Source organism: Hypanus sabinus (genome assembly GCF_030144855.1).
Source record: "Hypanus sabinus isolate sHypSab1 chromosome Y unlocalized genomic scaffold, sHypSab1.hap1 SUPER_Y_unloc_2, whole genome shotgun sequence".
NCBI lineage: Eukaryota > Metazoa > Chordata > Chondrichthyes > Myliobatiformes > Dasyatidae > Hypanus > Hypanus sabinus.
In genome coordinates this window covers 715,482-739,853 of record NW_026779021.1, presented here as the reverse complement: position 1 = coordinate 739,853, position 24,372 = coordinate 715,482, and the positions used below count along the sequence as shown (strand labels likewise).

General features: G+C 38.9%; 1 protein-coding gene across 8 annotated transcripts in view; it reads left to right on the top strand.

Moving 5' to 3' along the window:
• Positions 1-24,372, top strand: part of LOC132386023 (histone-lysine N-methyltransferase 2A-like) — a 316,855-nt gene that overhangs the window by 39,060 nt on the left and 253,423 nt on the right. For all 8 annotated transcript variants that reach the window (XM_059958301.1, XM_059958298.1, XM_059958300.1 and 5 more), the window contains exon 2: positions 6,070-6,148. In XM_059958301.1, the coding sequence (XP_059814284.1) occupies positions 6,070-6,148 (79 nt within the window). The remainder of the gene's footprint in view (positions 1-6,069; positions 6,149-24,372) is intronic.

The following is a 24,372-nucleotide window of genomic DNA, read 5'->3' as shown; positions in this document are numbered from 1 at the left end:
TGGGACTTTTTTTTTTACTATCCCTTAAGTTAATATTCATAAATATAGTAACCACTTCTGACAATACTTCTCTGGATTATAGAGTGGTGTACTTGAGTTCAGTGATTTCTGTGAGTTCTTTCTTTTTAAAAGGGATGTCAGTTTGTTGTATTTCTCATCAGCTGCAGAAAGGTTCCATGGCCAATCTTTGCATTTTTGATCCTCAACCATAACTCAACCAACTTGGCCAAGGGTATTCATTTACTGCATGCTCAAGGTCCTTGGACTGCTTATTTGGTCTGCTAGAATCTTTTTGTTAAAAAGATAACATGTAGTTTTTTGTTTGTTTGTAGTAGGGATAGCTCCAGCAGACTGTAACCTCTTTCTTTCAAGAGCTTTGACTGTGCAGAGACAGGTAAACAACTGATGCGCAAAAGACATTGAAATAATAAATAAGAATTAGCTATCAAGAACATTACCTATAGAATCCATAAGAATGAGTCCATAAATTGTGGGATCAGTTCATTGTAGGGGTGAGTTCAAGAACCTTATAATTGAAGGGTAATAACAGTTTCTGAGCCTGGGGACTTGGAACTTAAGGCTCCTTTATCCTCATTATGGTAGTAGTGAGGCTAGGATACAGAGGGTCCTTCATAATGGATGCTGATTTCCTGTGACAGCATTCTTTGTAAATATGCTGAACGGCTGGGAAGGCTTTACATGATAGACTGAGTTGAATACACCACTTTTTGTAGGTTTTTCAGTTGAAGGCCATTGGTGTTTGCTGAACAGGCCATGATCAGTATATTCTTCACCACACATCTATAGATAATTGTCAGAGTTCTAAATGATATGCTGGATCTGTATAAACTTGTAAGAAAGTAGAAGATTGTAATGATGTACTTTGAGACACCCATCAAACCCTTTGCTGCAGTCAAAGGACAGCGATGACTATATCATGTCCATTTAGGAGAGCGCCAACCACATCATCAAGAATAATCAGCATCCTGGAGGCTTTGGTGTTACTGCTTCATATCTTCTATCAAGCATTAAGGTAAAAAAAAATGGCAGTCTAATTATGCCACGTGGAAAGAGAAGGGGGACATTATGGTCAAGCGATGACGCCAAATGTCATTGGGAACTGGCAAGAGATGGGAGAGAACAAGAATCAGATGAGGCCAGGGCAGCACGACTCCAGGATCAGAGAGTCAGGACAAAAAAGATGAGAGAAGCAGAGACAGAGGAGAAGCATGCACATCTCCAGAATGACAACTGGCACAGGAGGAGGAGGGAGGAAGAGACAAAGGAGCAGAGGAATGCACATCTCCAGGATCAGAGACAAAGAATAAAAAGCAGAAGAGTTGAGGAGGTAGGGGATAAAAGGGTTGCTTGTCTCCAGACTGACAAAAACAGGCAAAGGAGAAGGAGAGAGGAAAAGACAAAGAATAAACAGTAGAAAAGATGAAGAGACGACAGATGAAATGACTGCACTTCTCCAGAATGACAACAAGAGGCACAAGGGTGGCAGATCAACTGGAAATATTGCCATCAGAAGTGTTCTTTGTTAAGCAAGGAGGAGCTATATTTGCCTTGCTACACATTGTTCTTTTTTAATAAACTGAGGTTTTCTTCTTCAGTTTCCAAAGCAAAGTGATACCAATAGCATTCTGGAAATTTAATGTTCATTCTGGTCACGTCAGACTGCACTACCTTTCTCTCAAAGGGTGTCCCAATGGGTCAACCCATGGTCACAATATATAACCACAGAGATTAGTTTTCTTGTGGTTATATTAAATCTGTAAGAGATTAATAATCACAATACAATCAGTGAAAGACTACACCAACTTGGGCATCCAGTGTGCAAATGATAACAAACTGCCCAAATACAACAAGCAAACAAACAAAAAAACAACACACACAAAATGCTGGTGGGACGCAGCAGGCCAGACAGCATCTATAGGGCGGAGCGCTGTCGACATTTCGGGCCGAGACCCTTCGTCAGGACTAACTGAAAGGAAAGATAGTAAGAGATTTGAAAGTAGTGGGGGAGGGGGAAATGCGAAATGATAGGAGAAGACCGGAGGGGGTGGGATGAAGCTAAGAGCTGGAAAGGTGATTGGCGAAAGTGATACAGAGCTGGAGGAGGGAAAGGATCATGGGATGGGAGGCCTCGGGAGAAAGAAAGGGGGAGGGGGGAAGCACCAGAGGGAGATGGAGAGCAGGCAAACAACTAAATATATCGGATGGGGTAAGAAGGGGAGGAAGGGCATTAACGGAAGTTAGAGAAGTCAATGTTCATGCCACCAGGTTGGAGGCTACCCAGCTGGTATATAAGGTGTTGTTCCTCCAATCTCAGTGTGGCTTCATTTTGACATTAGAGGAGGCCATGGATAGACATATCAGAATGGGAATGGGACATGGAATTAAAATGTGTGGCCACTGGGAGATCCTGCTTTCTCTGGTGGACAGAGCACAGGTGTTCAGTGAAATGGCCTCCCAGTCTGCATCGGGTCTCACCAATATATAAAAGGCCACACCGGGAGTACCGGACGCAGTATACCACACCAGCCGACTCACAGATGAAGTGTCGCCTCACCTGGAAGGACTGTCTGGGGCCCTGAATGGTGATGAGGGAGGAAGTGTAAGGGCAGGTGTAGCACTTGTTCCGTTTACAAGGATAAGTGCCAGGAGGGAGATCGGTGGGAAGGGATGGGGGGGATGAGTGGACAAGGGAGTTGCGTGGGGAGCGATCCCTGCGGAAAGTGGGGGGGGGGAGAGGGAAAGATGTGTTTGGTAGTGGGATCCCGTTGGAGGTGGCGGAAGTTACGGAGAATTATATGTTGGACCTGGAGGCTGGTGGGGTGGTAGGTAAGGACAAGGGGAACCCTATTCTGAGTAGGGTGGTGGGTGGATGGGGTGAGTTCAGATGTGCAGGAAATGGGAAATGCGTTTGAGAGCAGAGTTGATGGTGGAAGAAGGGAAGCCCCTTTGTTTAAAAAAGGAAGGCATCTCCTTCATCCTGGAATGAAAAGCCTCATCCTGAGAGCAGATGCGGTGGAGACAGAGGAATTGTGAGAAGGGGATAGCATTTTTGTAAGAGACAGGGTGGGAAGAGGAATAGTCCAGGTAGCTGTGAGTCAGTAGGCTTATAGTAGACATCAGTAGATAAGCTGTCTCCAGAGATGGAGACAGAAATATCAAGAAAAGGGAGGGAGGAGTCAGAAATGAACCAGGTAAATTTGAGGGCAGGGTGAAAGTTGGAGGCAAAGTTAATGAAGTCAGTGAGCTCAGCATGCATGCAGGAGGCAGCACCAATGCAGTCATCGATGTAGTGAAGGAAAAGGGGGGGATGGATACCGGTAGAGACTTGGAACATGGACTGTTCCACAAAGCCAACGAAAAGGCAGGCATAACTGGGACCCATAAGGGAGCCCAAGGCTACACCCTTGGTATGGAGGAAGTGGGAGGAGCCAAAGGAGAAATTATTGAGAGAAAGAACTAATTCCGCTAGACGGAGGAGATTGGTGGTAGAGGGGATTTGATTAGGTCTGGAATCCAAAAAGAAGCGAAGAGCTTCGAGACCATCTTGGTGGGGGATGGAGGTATATAAGGACTGGACGTCCATGGTGAAAGTAAGATGGTGGGGGCCAGGGAACTTAAAATCATCGAAAAATTTCAAAGCATGAGAAGTGTAAGAACGTAGGTGGGAAGAGATTGAACGGGGGGGGGGGGATAAGACATTGTCAAGGTATGCAGAAATGAGTTTGGTGGGGCAGGAGCAAGCTGAGACAATGGGCCTACCTGGACAGGCAGGAGGATCTTGGGTAGGAGGTAAAAACTGGAAGTGTGGGGTGTAGGAACTATGAGGTTGGTGGCAGTGGATGGGAGATCCCCAGAGCTGATGAGGTTGGTGATGGTATAGGAGACAGCGGCCTGATGCTCCTTAGTGGGGTCATGATCAAGGGGTAAATAAGAGGTATCAGAGAGTTGTCGCTATGCCTCGGCCAGGTAGAGGTCAGTACCCCAGACAACAACAGCTCCTCCCTTATCAGCAGGTTTTATAGTGAGGTTGGGATTGGTGCGGAGGGAGCGGAGAGCAGAGCATTCGTAAGGAGTGAGATTGGAATTGGAACAGGGTGTATTGAAGTCGAGACGGTTGTTGTCCCATCAGCAATTAGCAATAAAGAGATCCAGAGCAGACAGAAGACCAGAGCGGGGTGTCCATGAAGAGGAGGAGGGTTGAAGACGGGAGAAGGGGTCATCGGTGGGGGTAGGAGAGTCCTTGTCAAAGAAGTAAGCTCGGAGATGGAGAAGTAAGCTCCCGGTGTGGCCTTTTATAAATTGGTGAGACCCGATTCAGGCTGGGAGACTATTTCACTGAACACCTACGCTCGGTCCGCCAGAAAAAGCAGGATCTCCCAGTGGCCACACATTTTAATTCCATGTCCCATTCCCATTCTGATATGTCTATCCATGGCCTCCTCTGTTGTCAAAATGAATCCAAATTCAGGTTGGAGGAACAACACCTTATATACCGGCTAGGTAGCCTCCAACCTGATGGCATGAACATTGACTTCTCTAACTTCTGTTAATGCCCCTCCTCCCCTTCTTACCCCATCCCTGACATATTTAGTTGTTTGCCTGTTCTCCATCTCCCTCTCGTGCTCCCCCCCCTTCCTTTCTCCCAAGGCCTCCCATCCCATGATCCTTTCCCTTCTCCAGCTCTGTATCACTTTCGCCAATCACTTTCCAGCTCTTAGCTTCATCCCACCCCCCCCAGGTCTTCTCCTATCATTTCGGATTTCCCCCTCCCCCCACTACTTTCAAATCTCTTACTATCCTTTCGGTTAGTCCTGACGAAGGGTCTTGGCCTGAAACCTCGACAGTGCTTCTACCTATAGATGCTGTCTGGCCTGCTGTGTTCCACCCGCATTTTGTGTGTGTTGTTGTTTGAATTTCCAGCACCTGCTGATTTTCCTCGTGTTTGCTAAACAAACATACAAATAAATTAATAATAATAATCAATAAAAATCAAGAACATGTTATGAAGAATCTTTGAAAGTGAGTCTATTGGTTGTGGAAAATTTCAATGATGGGGCAAGTGAATCTGAGTGAAGTTACCCTCTTGAACAAAGTTTGATGATTGAGGGGTAATAACTATTTTAGAATAGGTGGTGTGTGATCCAGCCAGCCAGTATAATCTGCACTGTACATCTATGGAAGTGTCAAATCTTTTGATGTCATGTTGAATCTTCACAAGTTCCTATGGAAGTAGAAGTGCCGCTGTGCTTTATATGCTTATGTGCTTGGACAGGTCTAAAAAAAACTCAGAACTTAAGGTTGCTGACCCCCTTCACTTCTGGTGATAAGTGGCTCATGGTCCTTTGGTTTCCTTTTCCTGAAGTCAATAATCAGCTTCTTGGTCTTGTGGACATTGAGTAAGAAATTGTTGTTACGGCACCATATTTGGTTAGAGGATCTCTAGGAGATTGTGCATTTGTAACATGTCAGATGCAGGCCCATTATGGGTCATGCTGATTATGGTAGATTGATTCAGTTCCCCTGTTTTCTCAGTTATTTTTTAACAAAGGGGCGGATTTGGTTTGGTTTGCAAATAGGCAACTTCTCCAGAAATAAGTATTAGCATCTCATTAGATGTGACAGCTACTGAAAACCAATCTTTTAAACATTACCCTAATAAACTGTTATTTTGTAGTTTTTTAAGATTAATGATTTGTTGCAAATTGTATGTCTTAACTTAACAGTGAATGTACCTTAATGGAATTAGTTGTGCATTAACTCGGAATTACCTGAAGATATGAAAGGCACACTCAAAGAACCTTTGCCTTTGCCTTTATTGTTGTACGTTTACTGTGTTATTGTGATAATTATTTTTTTCACTTAATTGCTTTATCAAGATAAATGCTGATTTGATTGTTTGCCATGCTTAAATGATGTAGGAGCTTCCCTTCTAGAGTAATGTCATTCTGCCAGACAATAATACAGAAATTAAAATAAGTTATTGTTTGGTTTTAAGCGATATTAACATTTATAATTTTTTTTTAACTTCTTTTTGACTCTTACTTTCAGGAAGAACAGTTTTTGGGTTTCTGTTCTGATGACATCACTGTACGAAGTCCTACAAGGTGTCACTTCAGATCCCTGCGAGGTAATTAACTTTTTTGCATGTTTTGTCAAAGGAGTGCATCAGAGTTTAATATTCAGTTAGTAAAGCTTGTTTTTAAATTGGGTTTAATTTATAGAGTTTGAATTACAGTTTATAAATCATCTTCCGTTGTGTCTGATTTCTACTTGATGTCAATCCTTATTAACCTGAAAGTAACTTTAGAGGTATTAACAGCTTACACACTAAATTCAAATGTTTAATCATTCCACAGGAACTAGAGAGTTCTATATTTGCATCAAAGCTGAAACGTTATTTGCTACCTACTTAGTAGAAAATATGAGTTTTTTCCTTTTTCTACCCTCCTGGTTTACATGGTTTGATGATGCTTCAAAGTGAATAATGCAGCTAAAGTGATTATTTATTTTAAGAGTTTAATCTGAATGGCATGGCAGAAAGGAATGATCTTCAGCTTTGTAATTGAATGGGAATCTATAACAATCTCTATCTGAATCATATTTTGGAAGGGAGGTACCAGGTACTATTCCTTCAGGAATGCCAAACTTAGTAAAACGTGTAAAGCTTTTGCATAAGTAACTTGTCATTTACTAAAAATATTGAGGCTGAATTGTTTTGTCTACTTTTGGTCATTTACTTTGTAGATAGGCATGTTGATTGGGTATAAAATTTAAAATCGCCAAGAAGCCAGTAATCCTCCTGGAAGAGGAATGGTGATGATTGTTGAGGCAATATACAGGCTTGAAGCCAGCAGAATTTGCTGCAGCTTATGATCCAATGCTTTGACTATGCATTCTAAGATTAACTGTTTAATAACTGTTAATCATGTTGGACATAATTGTATACATATGGACCTTTTTTAATGGACATTTTAATTTTGCTTGAAATAGTCAAAATGCAAGTAGTTAAATGTTTAAAGTTTAAGAAATTAAGTTATGCTGATACTACCTGATTTTTTTCCAAAAAATATTTGAACTGAAAAGAGGGGCAAGAATGGGGAACAGGAATGGAAATAACAAAAGCGACACTCCGGAGCCTGCGTCCGAGAGGAGTGCAGCGAGCGGCTCTCCTACCCAACCGAGTGTTAACGAGGCGGATGCTGAGCCTCATTCAGGTGAGGCAGTGAATATGATCGAAATCCTGAAAGAGATAAGGGAGTTCCAGAAAGAAATAGAGCAGCAGCTCCGTGATATTAAGGCAGAGCTCGTCAGCGTCAATCAAAAAATAGCGGTGGCAGAGACTCACATTGAGAAGGTGGAAGATCACGTTCAAAACGTGGAACAGATACTGAGTTAAGACAATAAAAATAATACATCACCAAGAAGGTAAACTGCTTGACCTGGAGGGAAGATCACAGCGGAAAAATATCAGAATCTACAATGTTCCCAAAGGAGCGGAGGGCTCGTCCATGACGGAGTTTGTCAGAAAGTTATTGTGGGACGCACTGGATCTTCCCTCGGCTATGAAGCTGAAAGTCAGGAGAGCTCACTGTGCGTTAGTCCCGAAACCCACTCAGGATAGAAAGCCACGGTCAATAATAATTAAATTCCTTTGGTACAGCACCAAGGCGGAGATTCTACGAAGGGCCTGGGGTAAGAAGAGAGTGTTTTTAGAGGATAAATTAATATATCTCAACCAAGATTACCACCCCCCCCCCGCGGTCCTGCAGAAACGCAAAGAATACTCCGAAGTAAAGTGAATACTAAAGCAAAATAAGATTAGATTTCAAACACCATACCCTGCTAAACTTCAAATGTTTTATAATAGTTGTACCAGACAGTGGAAGAGTTGACTATAGACATGAAGGCCAGAGGGTTGCCCGTCAGCATGACCAAAACAAGGGAAAGCCTGGCTGAGGAATTGTCCCACTCAGCTTGGGCAATAGTGCGAGAATTGAGAAGGCAGGAGACGGGAGGAGGCCAAGAGAAATATATCAGGAAGAGACCAGGAGTTTCCCAAAGACAGTCCTCACCCCCTTCAGAAGAGCCATAAGGTTTGGCTAACTTTAAAAATATTGAGAAGCTAAACGGAAGCAAAAGTAGACGGTGATATACCTATCTCGAGAAATACTTATTATAATATGGATTTTATATTACTTAGTTGTATTTCTTTATTCACTCACTTACTCCTTTTACCCCACCAAAATGAGAATATATGTGTGTGTGTGTGTATATTTGTGTGCATATGTATATATAGGAGTACATAGGGAAATCTTTTCTGTGTAATGGATTTATTTTATGAATACTGCAATGGGGGCCCTCAACTCACAAGTAGGAGGGGTTATCCCCCACAGCTAGACATTTCCTCTAGCTCGACACAGGGTCATCTACTAGAGACCTCAGCCTTGGAATCACACGTTCGTTGCCATTTTTGTTATTATTTGTGTTTCTTGGTTGTTATTTGTTCAGGGAGTAGATTGATTAAGTTTTATTCTAATTTGAATGATACGTTGACAGGTAAATACAGATGGCTAAGGACAAGGTAAAATTAATTTCTTTTAATATCAATGGGCTGTTAAATCCAATCAAACATAAGAGAATTTTATCCAAAATGAGAAAAGAACAAGCCCATGTAGTATATTTACAGGAAATTTATTTAAGTGATAATGAGCATAAAAAACTAAAGAGAATGGGCTTCACTAATTTGTTTTTCTCTTCATATAAATCAGGACATAGGAGAGGAGTTGCTATTCTTATCTCATGTAAGCTAAATTTTGAAAAAGTATTCAAAATGGGAGATAAAGAAGGCAGATATATAAGGGGGAATATAGATGGCAATTCAGTAACTCTGTGTGGGGGAGAATTAAATTTACAATTACAACCAAACTTAGACTCTTCCAATAGAAAAACCTGAGAAACAAAATCTTTACATAAAGAAAGTTAATACACTCTTTGGAGTAGACTTGAATGTAGTTTCCAAATAGTATTCTTTGGTTGGAGGTCAAAATCAACAGATAAATATATAGGTGCATGGTCACTTACATCTATTGTCCCAATTCCACAGGTGCTTATTTTGTTTTTGTCTTTTCCAAAAGTTGTGAAATAGTCTATTCTTGTATATACAGAATGTGGAGCAGAATTATGAGTGTAATCCCTTTTGTCAGGGAAAAGGTCCCTCCATATATCAATTAAACCAATATCCTCAAAAAGTGTATTAACTTTCCTATATAAAGATTTTGTTTCATAGGTTTTTCTGTTGGAAGAGTCTAAGTTTGGTTGTAATTGTAAATTTCAGTCTCCCCACATATCAGGAGACCTTCAGTTTCCGTTACCATAATATCAGTAATTTTCTGAAAGAAACCAACATCACTTCCTGGGGGTGCGTATATATTCAATAGAGTAACTGAATTGCCGTCTCTATTCCCCCTTACCAGAATATATCTGCCCTCTTTATCTCCCGTTTTGAATATTTTTTCAAATATATATATATTTATATATATATAATCTATTCTGATTTTGGTGGGGGAAAAGGAGTAGAAGGAGTAGCTCTGTTCAGCTTCTCAACATTTTTAAAGTTAGCCAAACCTTATGGCTCTTCTGAAGGGGGTGAGGACTGTCTTTCGGAACCTCCCAGTCTCTTCTTGATATGTTTCTCTCGACTTCCTCGCGTCTCCTGCCTTCTCAATTCTCGCACTATTTCCCAAGCCGACCGGGACAATTCATAAGCTAGGCTTTCCTTCGTTTTGATCATGCTGACGGGAACCCTCTGGCCTTCATGTCTGTAGTCGCCTCTTCCATTGTCTGGTACAACTGCGTCCTGTTGTCATAAAACTTAATTTATCCTCTAAAAATACTCTGTTCTTACCCCAGGCCCTTTGCAGAATCTCCACCTTGGTGCTGTACTGAAGGAATTTAACTATTATTGACCTTGGCTTTCTATCCTGGGTAGGTTTCGGAACGAATGCGCGGTGGGCTCTTTTGACTTCCAGCTCCATCGCCGACAGAAGATTCAGCGTGTCCCGCAGTAATTTTCCAATAAACTCCTTCAGGAACGATGTAGATTCTGATATTTTTCCACCATGATCTTCCCTCCAGGTCAAGCAGTTTACCTTCTTAGTGATGTATTATTTTTATTCTCTTACTCAGTATCCGCTCCACATTTTGAATGTCATCTTCCACCTTCTCAATGCGAGTCTCTGCCACCGCTATTTTTTGATTAACGCTGGCGAGCTCTGACTTAATATCACGGAGCTGCTGCTTTATATCTTTCTGGACCTCCATTATTCCTTTCAGGATTTCGAAGATATTCGACCCTTCGACTGAACAAGGCCTGGCGGCCGCCTCACTAGCACATGGTCAGGTTGGAGAGCCGCTTGCTGCTCTCCTCCGGGACGCAGGCTCCACAATGTCACTTTTATTATTTCCATTTCTTCTCCCCATTCTTGCCCCTCTTTTCAGTTCAAATATTTTTTGAAAAATATTATATTTGATGGGTTAATGGGGCTTAATAATGGTTTTTCCAGAGGAGCTAGTGACTTAGGCTGTCGTTCTCGACCCATTGAAGCTGTTCTAAGTCACTTCTCAATCAGGAGTTGATGTGTTTCATCACCAGTTCCTAAAAATACTTAGTCACTGTGGATGTGAGTGCTGCTAGTGGATAGTCATTGAGGGTGGTTACCATAATTGTATTGCCCTTAAGGCACTTGTTTAGCTTTATTACATTTTCGCTTTAGTAATTCGTTGTAATTATTTTCTGGTTAAAGTTAAGGTTGTTGAAAGTAAATTCATTGTCTGTGATGTATTGTGATGTGATGTTGTCATACTTGGTTTCGCCGCATTTTCTGGGAAAATTCTGGTTTGGAGAAACGGGAAGGCGGGGGCTTGTGTGTGTAGGATCAATGCGAGAACGAGGCCTCGCCTTCTCTGAGGTAAAAATGTTAATGCTGATTCTGTTAAAAGAAATGACAGTTGATAAACACAAAATGCTGGTAGAACTCAGCAGGCCAGAGAGCATCTATGTGAGGAGGTAGTGAGGATTTTTCGGGTGAAGTAGAGACATCCCTCCCCCCACTTCTTATCCCCCCTCAACCATCCCACGTTATTTCACTCCTGATGAAGGGTTTCGCCTGAAATGTCGTCACTACCTCCTCCCATAGATGCTGTCTGGCCTGCTGAGTTCTGCCAGCATTTTGTGTTTTTATTTATTTCCAGCATCTGCAGATTCACTTGCGTTGTCAGTTGATAGTTTATTTTCTTTTGCTATTGAGAGCATTGCTGGAAAGTTTGTGTTGAAGTGTATTTAAAGTTTGTTAATAGCGTAGGTGGGTTCTGACTGTATGTTGTAATTTAATGTAATATAGTTTGTTGTAGTGTTACTTTTACAAGTATTTATACTGTAAATGTGATGCCAAGAAGGAAACAAATACTGTATATATTTTGTTTTGTTTTATCAACAGTTTTCACTATACATTAATGTGGAAGTGTGAACAGTAAATGGTTAATCTTACTGCAATCTTTCCTTAATTGACTACGGTTTAACTCGGTGTTTAGTTCAGAGTTCCTACACCTGCATGAGAACACCACAATAATCTTAGATACCAGTATAATTGAAACCTACTGTAGCAAGTGGATACCTTAGACTATTGAAGTGAGATTTTAAGCATGTCAGTGAACAGTCCAGCCTGTTGATCAGCAAATGTTTTTAGTGTTTAGCCAGGTACTCCATCTAGGCTGGATAGTTTTCATGGGTTCACCTTCCTGAAAGCTGCTTGCATGTTGCCCTCAAAGGTTAAAATCACAGGATCATCAGGGCTTTGAGAGTCTGCGATGGTTCCTCTATGTTTTGATTTTCAAAACAATTATATAAGACATTGAGGTAGTCTGGAAGTTTCTAAGGCAAATTACTTGTAGCAAATAGCTGTGTGCAGGAAGATTGCAATTATTACAAAAATAATTTTTAAAAAGTATTAGAATACAGCAAACCCAAAGATAACTTGTGGAGACTTAATACCAGTCTTTTGAATGATCCCCATGTTTAAAATATCTAAAGAAAGAGTTTGAGGATTATATGATGTACTGTATAATGATAATTTGAAAGATACTGGAAAATTTGACATTTTATTTGAGCCTGTAATTACTTCTTCACTGTACATTTATTTATTTGGTTTGAAGAACATAGTTTTATTTTGTCTTGTGAGTGAACCTGCAGAATAAACTTTAAAGTTATGGATCTTCAAGTCCCCTGTGTCTTCTAAGGACAATTATGGATATATGAGTTTGATTAACCTTTGTACAGCAATGTAACCCAGTTCTCTATTCATTTTCTCTATTACAAGATACGGATGTTACTTTACCTATGATGACCCTGTCTGTTTGTTTTTATCCTGTTTGTTCTGTTACTGGGAAAACAATAAAAATAATGTTTAAAAAATGTTAGAATAAAAGATCTTAATATAGAGTAGAATATGGACTACTGGCTCACACAAAGCAGAGCTTGCTCTGTATATTTTTAGATATTGATAATCTGAATTTGGTGAGCCTGTATTAAAATAAAAACACTTAGTCAATATAAAGGAAGCCCGTTTGCCCATTTATGTCTATAGGCTTTCTTTATTGTCTGTTTCATGCACCAGTTCTACTCTATTATATGTACAGTTTTATATTTTTTGTGTAATTCAGCAAATTTATATAACTTTGAAAGCTTTGCTTGGGAAAATAGTGAGTAGTTTACTGAGAATGGGAATCTATTTGTAGCTTCTGTAAAGTAACACATAAAAAGAGCAACACACACAAAATGCAGGTGGAACACAGCAGACCAGGAAGCATCTACAGTCAGCCCTTCTTATCTGCGAATTCCGCATGTATGAATACAACCAACCGCGAATCTCAAAAAAACCGGAATCTCAAAAAAATCGAACTTGTTGGTCGAGCATGCACAGACTTTTTTTCCTGTCATTATTCCCTAAACAATGCAGTAAAATAACTATTTACATAGTATTTACATTGTATTAGGTAATATAAGTAATCTAGAGATGTTTTAAAGTATACAGGAGAATGTGTGTGGGTTATCGTGGATCGAGATGGCAAAAAATCGGAAGTTCTCTTACTATGTAAGTCAGAACAGGTACATCTGGTATTATTTAGCGTCAGTCAAACATTTGTCTTTGTATATAGTATATATTTTACCTTACTATGCATATAAAACACTTAAGAATGTATGTTTCAGCACCGGGCTTGGGAACAGAAGTTCCCGAGTTCGATCTAGTGACAGACCACTCTCGAGTGTGTGCTCCATCATGCCGGGTTGATGTGGAGGATTATAAACCCCAAAACCCAATAATTAAACCACTGCGTTGCTTGGTAAATAATTGTAGCTTTCATCAGAGCAGAGCCTTTCTCACCTTATCCTTTAAGATTGTTCTGATCATTGACCGACATAGCCTTACGCTTTTCCAATGACCGATGGCGTTTCCCGTCTTTCCGATGGCTTTATTATTTCCATTTTATTTTCAATCGTTATTGTGATTATTTTTGTGAACAAAAACACTGCGGATTCAGATCTCTGCCACTGAGACAGGTTAAATAAGGTCTGAGGTTCCACTGGGTTCTAAGGTCCACCACATTGAGACAGGTTGAATAAAGGAATTGAGCATACTCGAATTTTGGTATCTGCGAGGGGTCCCGGAACCAATCCCTCGCAGATAAGGAGGGCCAACTGTACAGGAAGAAACACTGCTGACACTTCAGACCAAGACCCTTCGTCTGGACTAACAGAAAGAAAGATAGTAAGAAATTTGAAAGTAGGAGGGGGAGGGGGAAATGATAGGAGAAGACCGGAGGGGGTGGGATGAAGCTAAGAGCTGGAAAGGTGATTGGCAAAAGTGATAAAGAGCTGGAGAAGGGAAAGGATCATGGGACGGGAGGCCTCGGGAGAAAGAAAGGGGGAGGGGAGCACCAGAGGGAGATGGAGAACAGGCAGAGTGATGGGCAGAGAGAGAACAAAAAGGGGAGGGGAAAAAATAAATAAATCAGGTGTGGGGTAAGAAGGGGAGGAGGGGCATTAACGGAAGTTAGAGAAGTAAATGTTCATGCCATCAGGTTAGAGGCTACTCAGATGGTGTATAAGGTGTTGTTCCTCCAACCTGAGTGTGGATTCATGGATAGACACATCAGACTGGGAATGGGACGTGGTATTAAAATGTGTGGCCACTGGGAGATCCTGCTTTCTCTGGCGGACACAGGCAGAGTTTGTTTCATACTTTAACAGGACAAGATTCTGACTACACTTGAATTTAATGTGCCAATTCAAATAACAATATTGTGTAATTGTCCCATTGAAATCAATCTCAGTTGCAAGAAAAAAGTTTGTGAACCCTTTGCAAATACTTGGTTTTCTGCATTGATTTCCCATGAAGTTTGGCCTGATCGTCAGATCTAAATTACAATTATAGACAAACACAATCTGCCTATGTGGAATTAAGTCAAGTCAGACACCATATAATTTCAATCAACCATTTCTTCTTTATTGTGACCAGCTGGCAAGAGATCTGAGATCTACAGTGGGTAAGAATCACCCTCTTGTCGACCGGGCCCCTCTCCTAGGATCTCTACCTTGTATACAGATACCGTTCCTTTTATACAGGTATTTTGCAGAACTTCTAACAGTTACAACAGCTTTTGAGTTACTTCCTCTTAAGCAATGAGCACAGCAAGAGTCCATATTTTAGCCTCGTATGCGGATCTAGGTGCAAAGCCTGCTCCGATAGTTTTGACCACAGGGTAATTATAAAGCTGGTACAGTGTTAAAAAAGAAACAATACAGTTGCCATACTTCACATACATGACTAACTAAAATTTGCAATTTCAGCAGAACAGTTAACAACCTTTTAGTCTTAAAAGGGCACCAAAAAATCCTTTGGCCATAAAAGGGAATAAGACAGTACCCCTATTACATTATCACCTAAACTAATAACACAGAAACAATTGTGCTTTTCTTGTCTTTATTAAACACAATGTTTCCCAGTCCAGGCTGAAAAAGGTATATGAATCCTTGTATTTAATAACTGATACTAGCAATATCCTCCGTCAAACATTTTCAGTAGCTGCTGATCGGACTTACATATTGCTGAGAAGGAATTTTAGACCTGTTTGACCTTGCATAATTGTAAGCTGTCCAGGCCCTGAGATGGTAAGGCAGCATCAAATGATAATGCTCTTTCCGTGATGTCTCACAGTTGAGATAAAGTTTTGGTGTGGTCCTGCAGTGTTCTTTTACCTTGAAACATAGCAGTGTGCATTTATGCCGAGAAGTTCAACTTTTGTCTCATTTGTCCACAGTACATTGCCCGGAAGATAGTGGAACATCAGTGAGTCTTTACAAACTTGAGATGTGTAACAATGTTGGTTTTGGAGAGCAGTGGTTTCCTCGGTGTCCATGAACGTCATTCTTGTTCAATGTTTTTGTTATAGTGAAAAATGAACAAAGACTTCATAAAGTTCTAGAGATTTCGGAAGGTCTTTTGCTGTTACCCTTGGGTTCTTTTCCATTCCCTTCAACATTGTACATTGTGCTCCTGGTGTGATCTTTGCAGGACGCCCACTCCTAGGGAGAGCAGGAACAGTACTGAGTTTTCACATTTGTAGACAGTTTCTCTTACTGTGGACTGATTTACACTCAGGTCTTTAGAACTGCCTTTATTTCCTGCTTCTCTTCATGCCTCTCTATAGTTCTTCTAAGAACTTTGAAAGATGTTTTGATTGTGGCATGGTGCACATAAATAGATCTCTCGAGAAGCGCAGGCCTTGTCAGTAACCAGACTTTGTGTTTTTATATAGGGCAGAACACCTCTACAACCCACACCTCCAATCTCATTGAACAACTGACTCCATATATTAGGGATTACCTCAGAGATACATATAGTTTTTTCAACTTAGACTGTTTGTTTACTCAGTATTGACGAGAAGTACAATTGTATGTCTGTTATTAATTTAGGTTAGATTGAGTTGGTCCATTATTGTGACTTAGATGAAGATCAGGCCACATTTTAACATAGGACATAGAATAGTACAGCCCTTCAGCCCACAATGTTGTGCCGACCCTTAAACCTTGCCTCCCATATAACCCCCCACCTTAAATTCTTCCATATATAATTATGGAGAAGGATAGGACTGGACCCAGGGTTGAGATTTTCGATTGGAGAAAGACTAACTTTGAGGACATTCGAAAGGATTTAGAAGGAATAGATTGGGTCAATTTGCTTTATGGGAAGGATGTAATAGAGAAATAACAGTCATTTAAAGATGAAATTTTGAGGGTACAGGATCTTTATGTTCCTGTTGGGTTGACAGGAAAGGTTAAAAGTTTGAGAGAGCCATGGTTTTCAAGGGATGTTGGAAGGTTGCTTAGGAAGAGGAGGGAGATCTACTATAAATATAGGGAGCATGGAGCGAATGAGGAATACAAAGAATGTAAAACGAATCTTAAGAAAGAAATTAGAAAAACTAAAAGAAGATATGAAGTTGTTTTGGCAAGTAAGGTGAAAATAAATCCAAGGGGTTTCTACAGTTATATTACTAGCACAAGGATAGTGAGGGATAAAATTCGTCCCTTAGAGAATCAGAGTGGACAGCTATGTGTGGAGCTGAAAGAGATGGGGGAGATTTTGAACAATTTCTTTTCTTTGGTATTCACTAAGGAGAAGGATGTTGAATTGTGTAAGGTAAGGGAAACAAGTAGGGAAATTATGGAAACTATGATGAGTAAAGAGGAGGAGGTACCGGCGCTTTTAAGGAATATAAAAGTGGATAAATCTCTGAGTCCCGACAGGATATTCCCTAGGACCTTGAGGGAGGTTAGTGTAGAAATAACAGGGGTTTGACAGAAATATTTCAAATGTCATTAGAAATGGGGATGGTGCCAGAGGATTGGTGTATGGCATTTGTGGTTCCATTGTTTAAAAGGGTTCTAAGAGTAAACCTAGCAATTATAGGCCCTGTCAGTTTGAATTTAGTGGTGGGTAAGTTAATGGAACACGTTTTTAGAGATGGTATATATAATTATCTGGATAGACAGGGTCTGATTAGGAATAGTCAACATGGATTTCTGCATGGAAGGTTTTGACAAATCTTATTGAATTTTTTGAAGAGGTTACGAAGAAAGTTGACGAGGGTAAAGCAGTGGATGTTGTCTAAATGGACTTCAGTAAGGCCTTTGACAAAGTTCCGCACGGAAAATTAGGAAGGTTCAATCATTTAGGTATTAATATTGAAGTAGTAAAATGGATTCAACAGTGGCTGGATGGGAGATGCCAGAGAGTAGTGGTTGATAACTGTTTGTCAGGTTGGAGGCAAGTGACTAGTGGTGTGCCTCAGGGATCTGTACTGGGTCCAATGTTGTTTGTCATATACATTAATGATCTGGATGACGGGGTGGTAAATTGGATTAGTAAGTATGCAGATGATACTAAGGTAGGTGGCGTTGTGGATGATGAAGTAGGCTTTCAAAGTTTGCGGAGAGACAGAAGAGTGGGCTGAATGATGGCAGATGGAGTTTAATGCTGAGAAGTGTGAGGTGCTACATTTTGGTAGGAATAATCCAAATAGGACATACATGGTAAATGGTAGGGCATTGAGGAATGCAGTAGAACAGAGTGATCTAGGAATAATGGTGCATAGTTCCCTCAAGGTGGAATCTCATGTGGATAGGGTGGTGAAGAAAGCGTTTGGTATGTTGGCCTTTATAAATCAGAGCATTGAGTATAGGACTTGGGATGTAATGTTAAAATTGTACAAGGCATTAGTGAGGCCAAATTTGGAGTATTGTGTACAGTTCTGGTCACCAAATTATAGGAAAGATGTCAACAAAATAGAGAGAGTACAGAGGAGATTTACTAGAATGTGTCGTGGTTTCTTGAAATAACCAGGAGACGCAGAAGATTCTTCAAGAAATGTAAGCCATTATTTGAAAACAAAAGCTGAGACAATTAGTGAATGTGTCACTAATTGCCTGCCGAGCCTAGTTCACAGTATTCTTTATAGTAATTTCTTATCTCAGTTTCATTGGCATATACTTGTTCTAGTGCCTTGACTGGTTCTCACACCATCGCACGATCCTGTCTAGTCTACTCCCTGGAACACGTGTCCCCCTTCCCGGTCTTGACTGGTCCCCATACCATCACACCACTCCATAGCCCATACTTGCTCTAGTCTACTCCCTGGAACACGAGTTCCCCTTCTCGGCCATGACTGGTCCCAATACCATCACACCTCTCCATAGCCCATACTTGCTCTAGTCTACTCCCTGGAACACGTGTTCCCCTTCTCGGCCATGACTGGTCCCCTCCCCATATCATCACACCACTCCATAGCCCATACTTGCTCTAGTCTACTCCCTGGAACACGAGTTCCCCTTCTCGGCCATGACTGGTCCCCATACCATCACACCACTCCACGATCCCGTCTACCACCGTTATCTCTACATGCTTACTTTCACTGTTAGCTACATTCTCAAGGCACTGATGTGTTCAATAGCACAGAGACAATACAGAGATTTCATTCTGGCTAATAATTTGGATACATAGCAAATAGCAAACACAAGGCTGGTTACATAGTTTTGGTTACACTGCAAACGATGCAACTGGATTCTCCAATAAATGTTACCTGGGTTTCAGCACCTAAGTTACAGGGAAAGATTGAACAAGTTAGGTCTTTATTCTTTGGAAGATTGAGGGGGGACTTGATAGAGGTATTTAAAATTATGAGGAGAATAGATACAGTTGATGTGGATAGGCTTTTTCCATTGAGAGTAGGGGAGATTCAAACAAGAGGACATGAGTTGAGAATTAGGGGCAAAAGTTTAAGGGTAACAAGAGGGGGAATTTCTTTACTCAGAGTGTGGTAGCTGTGTGAAACGAGCTTCCAGTAGAAATGGTAAAGGCAGGTTCGGTATTGTCATTTAAAGTATAATTGGATAGGTATATGGATAGGAAAGGAATGGAGGGTTATGGGTTGAGTACGGGTCGGTGGGACTAGGCGAGAGTAAGCGTTCGGCACGGACTAGAAGGGCCGAGATGGCCTGTTTCTTTGCTGTAATTGTTACATGGTTATATACCTGTCTAGTATTCTCTTTCTTTTCTTTCTTTTTCAATCTTTTTATTATTATTAATATCAACAAAATAAAATTGATACATAGATAATGGGATTACAAACATACACATTACAACTGAACATGAAAGAATACATAAGCAATGATTACAGTATTAATGAGTATTCCCAAATCATGGACGGTACAAGTAACAAATAAACAAGGCAAACCTAGGTATATCATAATATATATTAAAAAAAACAGAAAAAAGAAAAAGAAAAAAATTTATGCAAAAAAAAACTAATAATCTAGTAACTAATAAGGAAAAAAACGAAAAAAGAAAGAAGAAGAAAATACGGGAAAAAATGGGCTGTTTATAATATCTCACAAAAATACAAAATCATTGGTGTCGTCAACTCCGATCCTCTCAACATATATAAAATCAAAACTGGAAAAACAAATATGCTTGGAACAGGGTCATGTTACGTCATATGAAAATATTGAATAAATGGTCTCCATATCTTTTCAAATTTAATAGAAGTATCAAATACAACCCCTAATTTTTTCTATATTTAGACATAACATAGTTTGAGAAAACCAATGAAATATGTTAGGAGGATTAATTTCTTTCCAATTCAACAAAATAGATCTTTTAGCCATTAATGTGAGAAATGCAATCATTCGACAAGCAGAAGCGGATAAATGGAGTGAGTCCATCATTGGTAAACCAAAAATTGCAGTAATAGGATGAGGTTGTAAATCAATGTTCAATACCGTGGAAGTAATATCAAAAATGTCTTTCCAATATTTTTTCAAAAGCGGACATGACCATAACATATGAGTTAAAGACGGTAACTCAGAATGACATCTGTCACATATAGGATTTATATAGGAATAAAAATGAGCCAATTTATCTTTGGACATATGAGCCCTATGCACAACTTTAAACTGTATTAATGAATGTTTAGCACATATAGATGATGAATTAACTAATTGAAGAATTTTATCCCAATTCTCAATAGGGATAGTAAGGTTAAGTTCTCTTTCCCAATCATTTTTAATCTTATAGAAGAGCTCTGAACGTATCTTCATAATTATATTGTAGAGTTTTGATATTAGCCCTTTCTGAGAAGGATTTAGTTCAAACAAATTCTCCAGAATACCTGAAGACACAAGATTTGGAAAGGTAGGAAGTACAGTATTTAAGAAATTCCTAATCTGTAAATATCTAAAAAAATGAAATCTAGGCAAATTATATTTATTTGATAATTGTTCAAAAGACATAAAACAATTATCCAAAAATAAATTGGAAAATGGTAGTAATCCTTTAGTCTTCCAAGCTGAATAAGCTTGGTCTATAATAGAAGGATAAAAAAAGCAATTGGATACAATAGGAATATTTAAAACAAACTTGAGTCAACTCAAAAAAATTTCCAAAATTGAAACCATATACGTAAAGTATGTTTAACTGTCGGATTATCAATCCGTTTCTGCAATTTAGAAAGAGCAAAAGGAAGAGAAGACCCTAAAATAGAACCCAATGAAAATCCTTGTACAGATTTAATTTCCAGGTTCACCCAATGAGGGCTAAAAGATAAATCCCAATCCTTTAACCAACATATCAAATATCGGATATTAACTGCCCAATAATAAAATCTAAAATTAGGCAATGCCAATCCACCTTCCTTCCTTGCCTTCTGTAAATATCTTTTACCTAATCTAGGATTTTTATTCTGCCATATATATGAGGAAATTTTTGAATCAACATTAGCAAAAAAAGATTTCGGAATAAAAATTAGTACAGCTTGAAATATATATAAAAACTTGGGTAAAATAACCTTCTCAATAGCATTAATCCGACCTCTCAGAGATAAAGATACTGGTGACCATTTAGTAAACAAACATTTCATCTGATCGATTAGGGGTAAAAAATTAACCTTAAATAAGTCGTTATAATTTTTTGTGACTTTAATCCCTAAGTAAATAAAAGAGTCATTAACTAATTTAAAAGGTAAATTTCCATAAATTGGAACCTGTCTATTTAAAGGAAACAATTCACTCTTACTAAGATTTAATTTATAACCGGAAAAATTACTAAATTGAGCCAACAATGATATAACTGCGGGAATGGATTTCTCAGGATCAGAAATAAGTAATAATAAATCATCAGCATCTAACGATAGTTTATGTATATCCGTCCCACGATTAATGCCAAAAATGTTCTGTGATTCTCTGATTGCAATTGCCAAGGGTTCTAAAGCAATATCAAATAATAACGGACTAAGAGGACAGCCTTGTCTAGTACCCGGAAATAAACTTTATATGGTTATATGGTTAAACGAAAAATGGGAGATCTTTGATTGTTAGTAAACACCGAGGCTACTGGAGTATGATATATCAGTTTAATCCAGGAAATGAATGTCGGACTAAAATTAAACTTCTCAAGCACAGTAAATAAGTATGGCCAGTCAACTCTATCAAATGCTTTCTCCGCATCTAATGAAATGACACATTCTGAAGTGCTATGTGAAGGAGTATAAACAATATTCAATAATCTAACATTAGAAAAGGAATAGCGATTTTTAATAAAACCAGTTTGATCTTCCGAGATAATTTGAGGTAATACCTTCTCCAGCCTGGATGCCAGTAACTTGGAAAAGATCTTGGAATCTACATTCAATAAGGATATTGGTCTATAGAATGTGCAGTCAGTAGGGTCTTTTTTTCAATATTAAAGAAATGGAAGCTCTATAAAAAGATTGTGGCAGATTACCCAATCTAATTACTTCTTCAAAAACCCTGCATAACCAAAGAGAAAGAGTGGAGGAAAAACATTTAAAAATTCTACTGTATACCCATCTGGACCTGGTGCTTTCCCAGAATTCATAGAGGAATTTAATTTCCCTTTAATTTCTGCATCCGTAATAGGAGTTCCTAATGTTGAAAGATCATCTGATGATAATTTTGGAAAATTCAATTTCCCTAGAAAATCACACATGGTATTATAATCATGAGGGAATCATGAGACAGGGAGGTATAAAAATCTTGAAATGATTTGTTTATCTCATCATGGTTAACTGTCAGATCCCTATTCTGCTGACGAATCTCAGTAATTTGACGTTTAACCGAAGCATTCTTCAGTTGACTCGCTAACAGTTTATCCGATTTATCACTATGTATATAAAAATCAGATCTGGTTTTCATTAATTGATTTTCAATCGAAGATGTAAGTAATAAACTATGTTCCATTTGAAGTTCAACCCTTTGTTTGTAAAGCTCCTTACTAGGAGTAGTCGAATATTTCTTGTCAATCTCTTTAATTTTGTCTACCAATAAAAGAGTTTCCTTCTTAATGCATTTTCTCAAACCAACAGAGTAGGAGATAATCTGTCCACGTATATATGCTTTAAAGTGTCCCAAAGTGTTCCACAAGAAATATCATCCGTGGAATTAGTTGAAAAGAAGAAATCGATCTGTTCCTTCAAAAATGTAATAAAATCTGGTTTTTGCAGTAAGGTGGAATCAAATCGCCATTGTCTAGCATTAGAAGCTGTATCCATAAATTTAATAGAAAGTTTTAATGGAGCATGGTCAGAGATGGCTAAAATATCATAATTACAACCAATTACCGATGGAATAAAACAAGAGTCAATAAAAAATAATCAATTGTCGAGTAAGAATGATAAACGTGAGAAAAATGAAAACTCTTTGTCCTTAGAATGCCGAAATCTCCAAATATCAAAAATTCCATTATCAGTCAAAAAAGAGTTAATACAAGTGGCTGACTTATTAGGTAGAGTAGATATAGATTTGTGCAACAAAGGATTTAAACAACAATTAAAGTCACCACCCATTATTAACATATTCATTTAGGTAGAGAAGTAAATAAGGACTTTAAAAAATCGGGGTAATCCACATTTGGAGCATAAACATTAACCTTAGCAACCTTCTTGATAAAAGGTAAGCCTGTAATTAACAAAAATCTACCGTTCGGATCCGAAAAGGTACCGTGCTGGACAAATGCAATAGAGGAGTCAATAAAAATTGAAACTCCCTTTACTTTAGCATTCGAATTCCAATGGTACTGTTGATCTTTCCAAAACCTAAAAAAGCGATAATTGTCCTCTTTCCTCACATGAGTTTCTTGTACAAAAATAATATGTACATTCAGTCTTTGGAATACTTTGAAAATCTTTTTCCATTTAATTGGATGGTTTAAGCCATTAGTATTCCAAGAGACAAAATTAATGGTCTGAGCCATATTTCGGAAAACAACCCTTTGGTATATAAAGGGTTAACCAAATTATGAAATCATGCACCCGGAAGAGGAACAAAAATAAGGGACCAGGAAGTGATGACATCGCGGACATTTTAGTAGTTTAAAATCAGCCCAAATGAAGAAACTAATAAAAACTGATGTAAAGAACATAAGATTTAGAAAAATTCTCCACCCCCCACCCAAGAGGAGAAAGTCCCTCCCCAGCCAGGAGAAGGCTGGGAAGAAAGAGAAATGAAACTAAATCTACCCCCATTTCAGCAGAAGGCAACTCCATATATAAAGGGAAAAAAAATCCACCCAAACTCTAAAGAAATAATGATCATTATACTAAAACCAAACTTCTTAATATAATTGCTAGTAAAAAAAACAAAAAGAATATAATCACTAGTAACTTATAAATCGGGTTGAAACCCAAACACACCAAAAAAAAAATTAAACTGTGATAAGAAATGCATTATAGGAAGAAGACGAGAGAAAAAAAAAATGGCGAAATCAAAAAAAAAGCCAAAAATATTTTAGAGAAGAAACTGCCATCTTAGTAAAAAAAAATTCACCTTCGAAGGATTAGTAATAATCACCAAAGCTAAAGTACAGTGATTGAAGTAAGTAAAATAAAAAAATTAGTACGTCGAAAAAGAATTTTAACTGGAGTATAAAATATAGAGTAAATCTGGTTTTGGAAACAAAAACCATCTTGCAACATGCACATAATGAAATCGGACAATTACAACCGGTGGTTTAGCTGAAGCACTTGGTGATCGACGCATAATTCTGTGAGTGCGATCAAGTAACGGAGGACTGTCTGGGAATACAGAAGGGAACGCATCTTTTAAAAGTTGGGCAAAATAGTTCGAGGGGTCCCCTTGTTCAATACCTTCCGGGAGACCAAGTATGCGTAAGTCGACACTCTTGGCTTTTAAGTGTTTCTACCTGTTTAGTAGTCGAAAGTAAC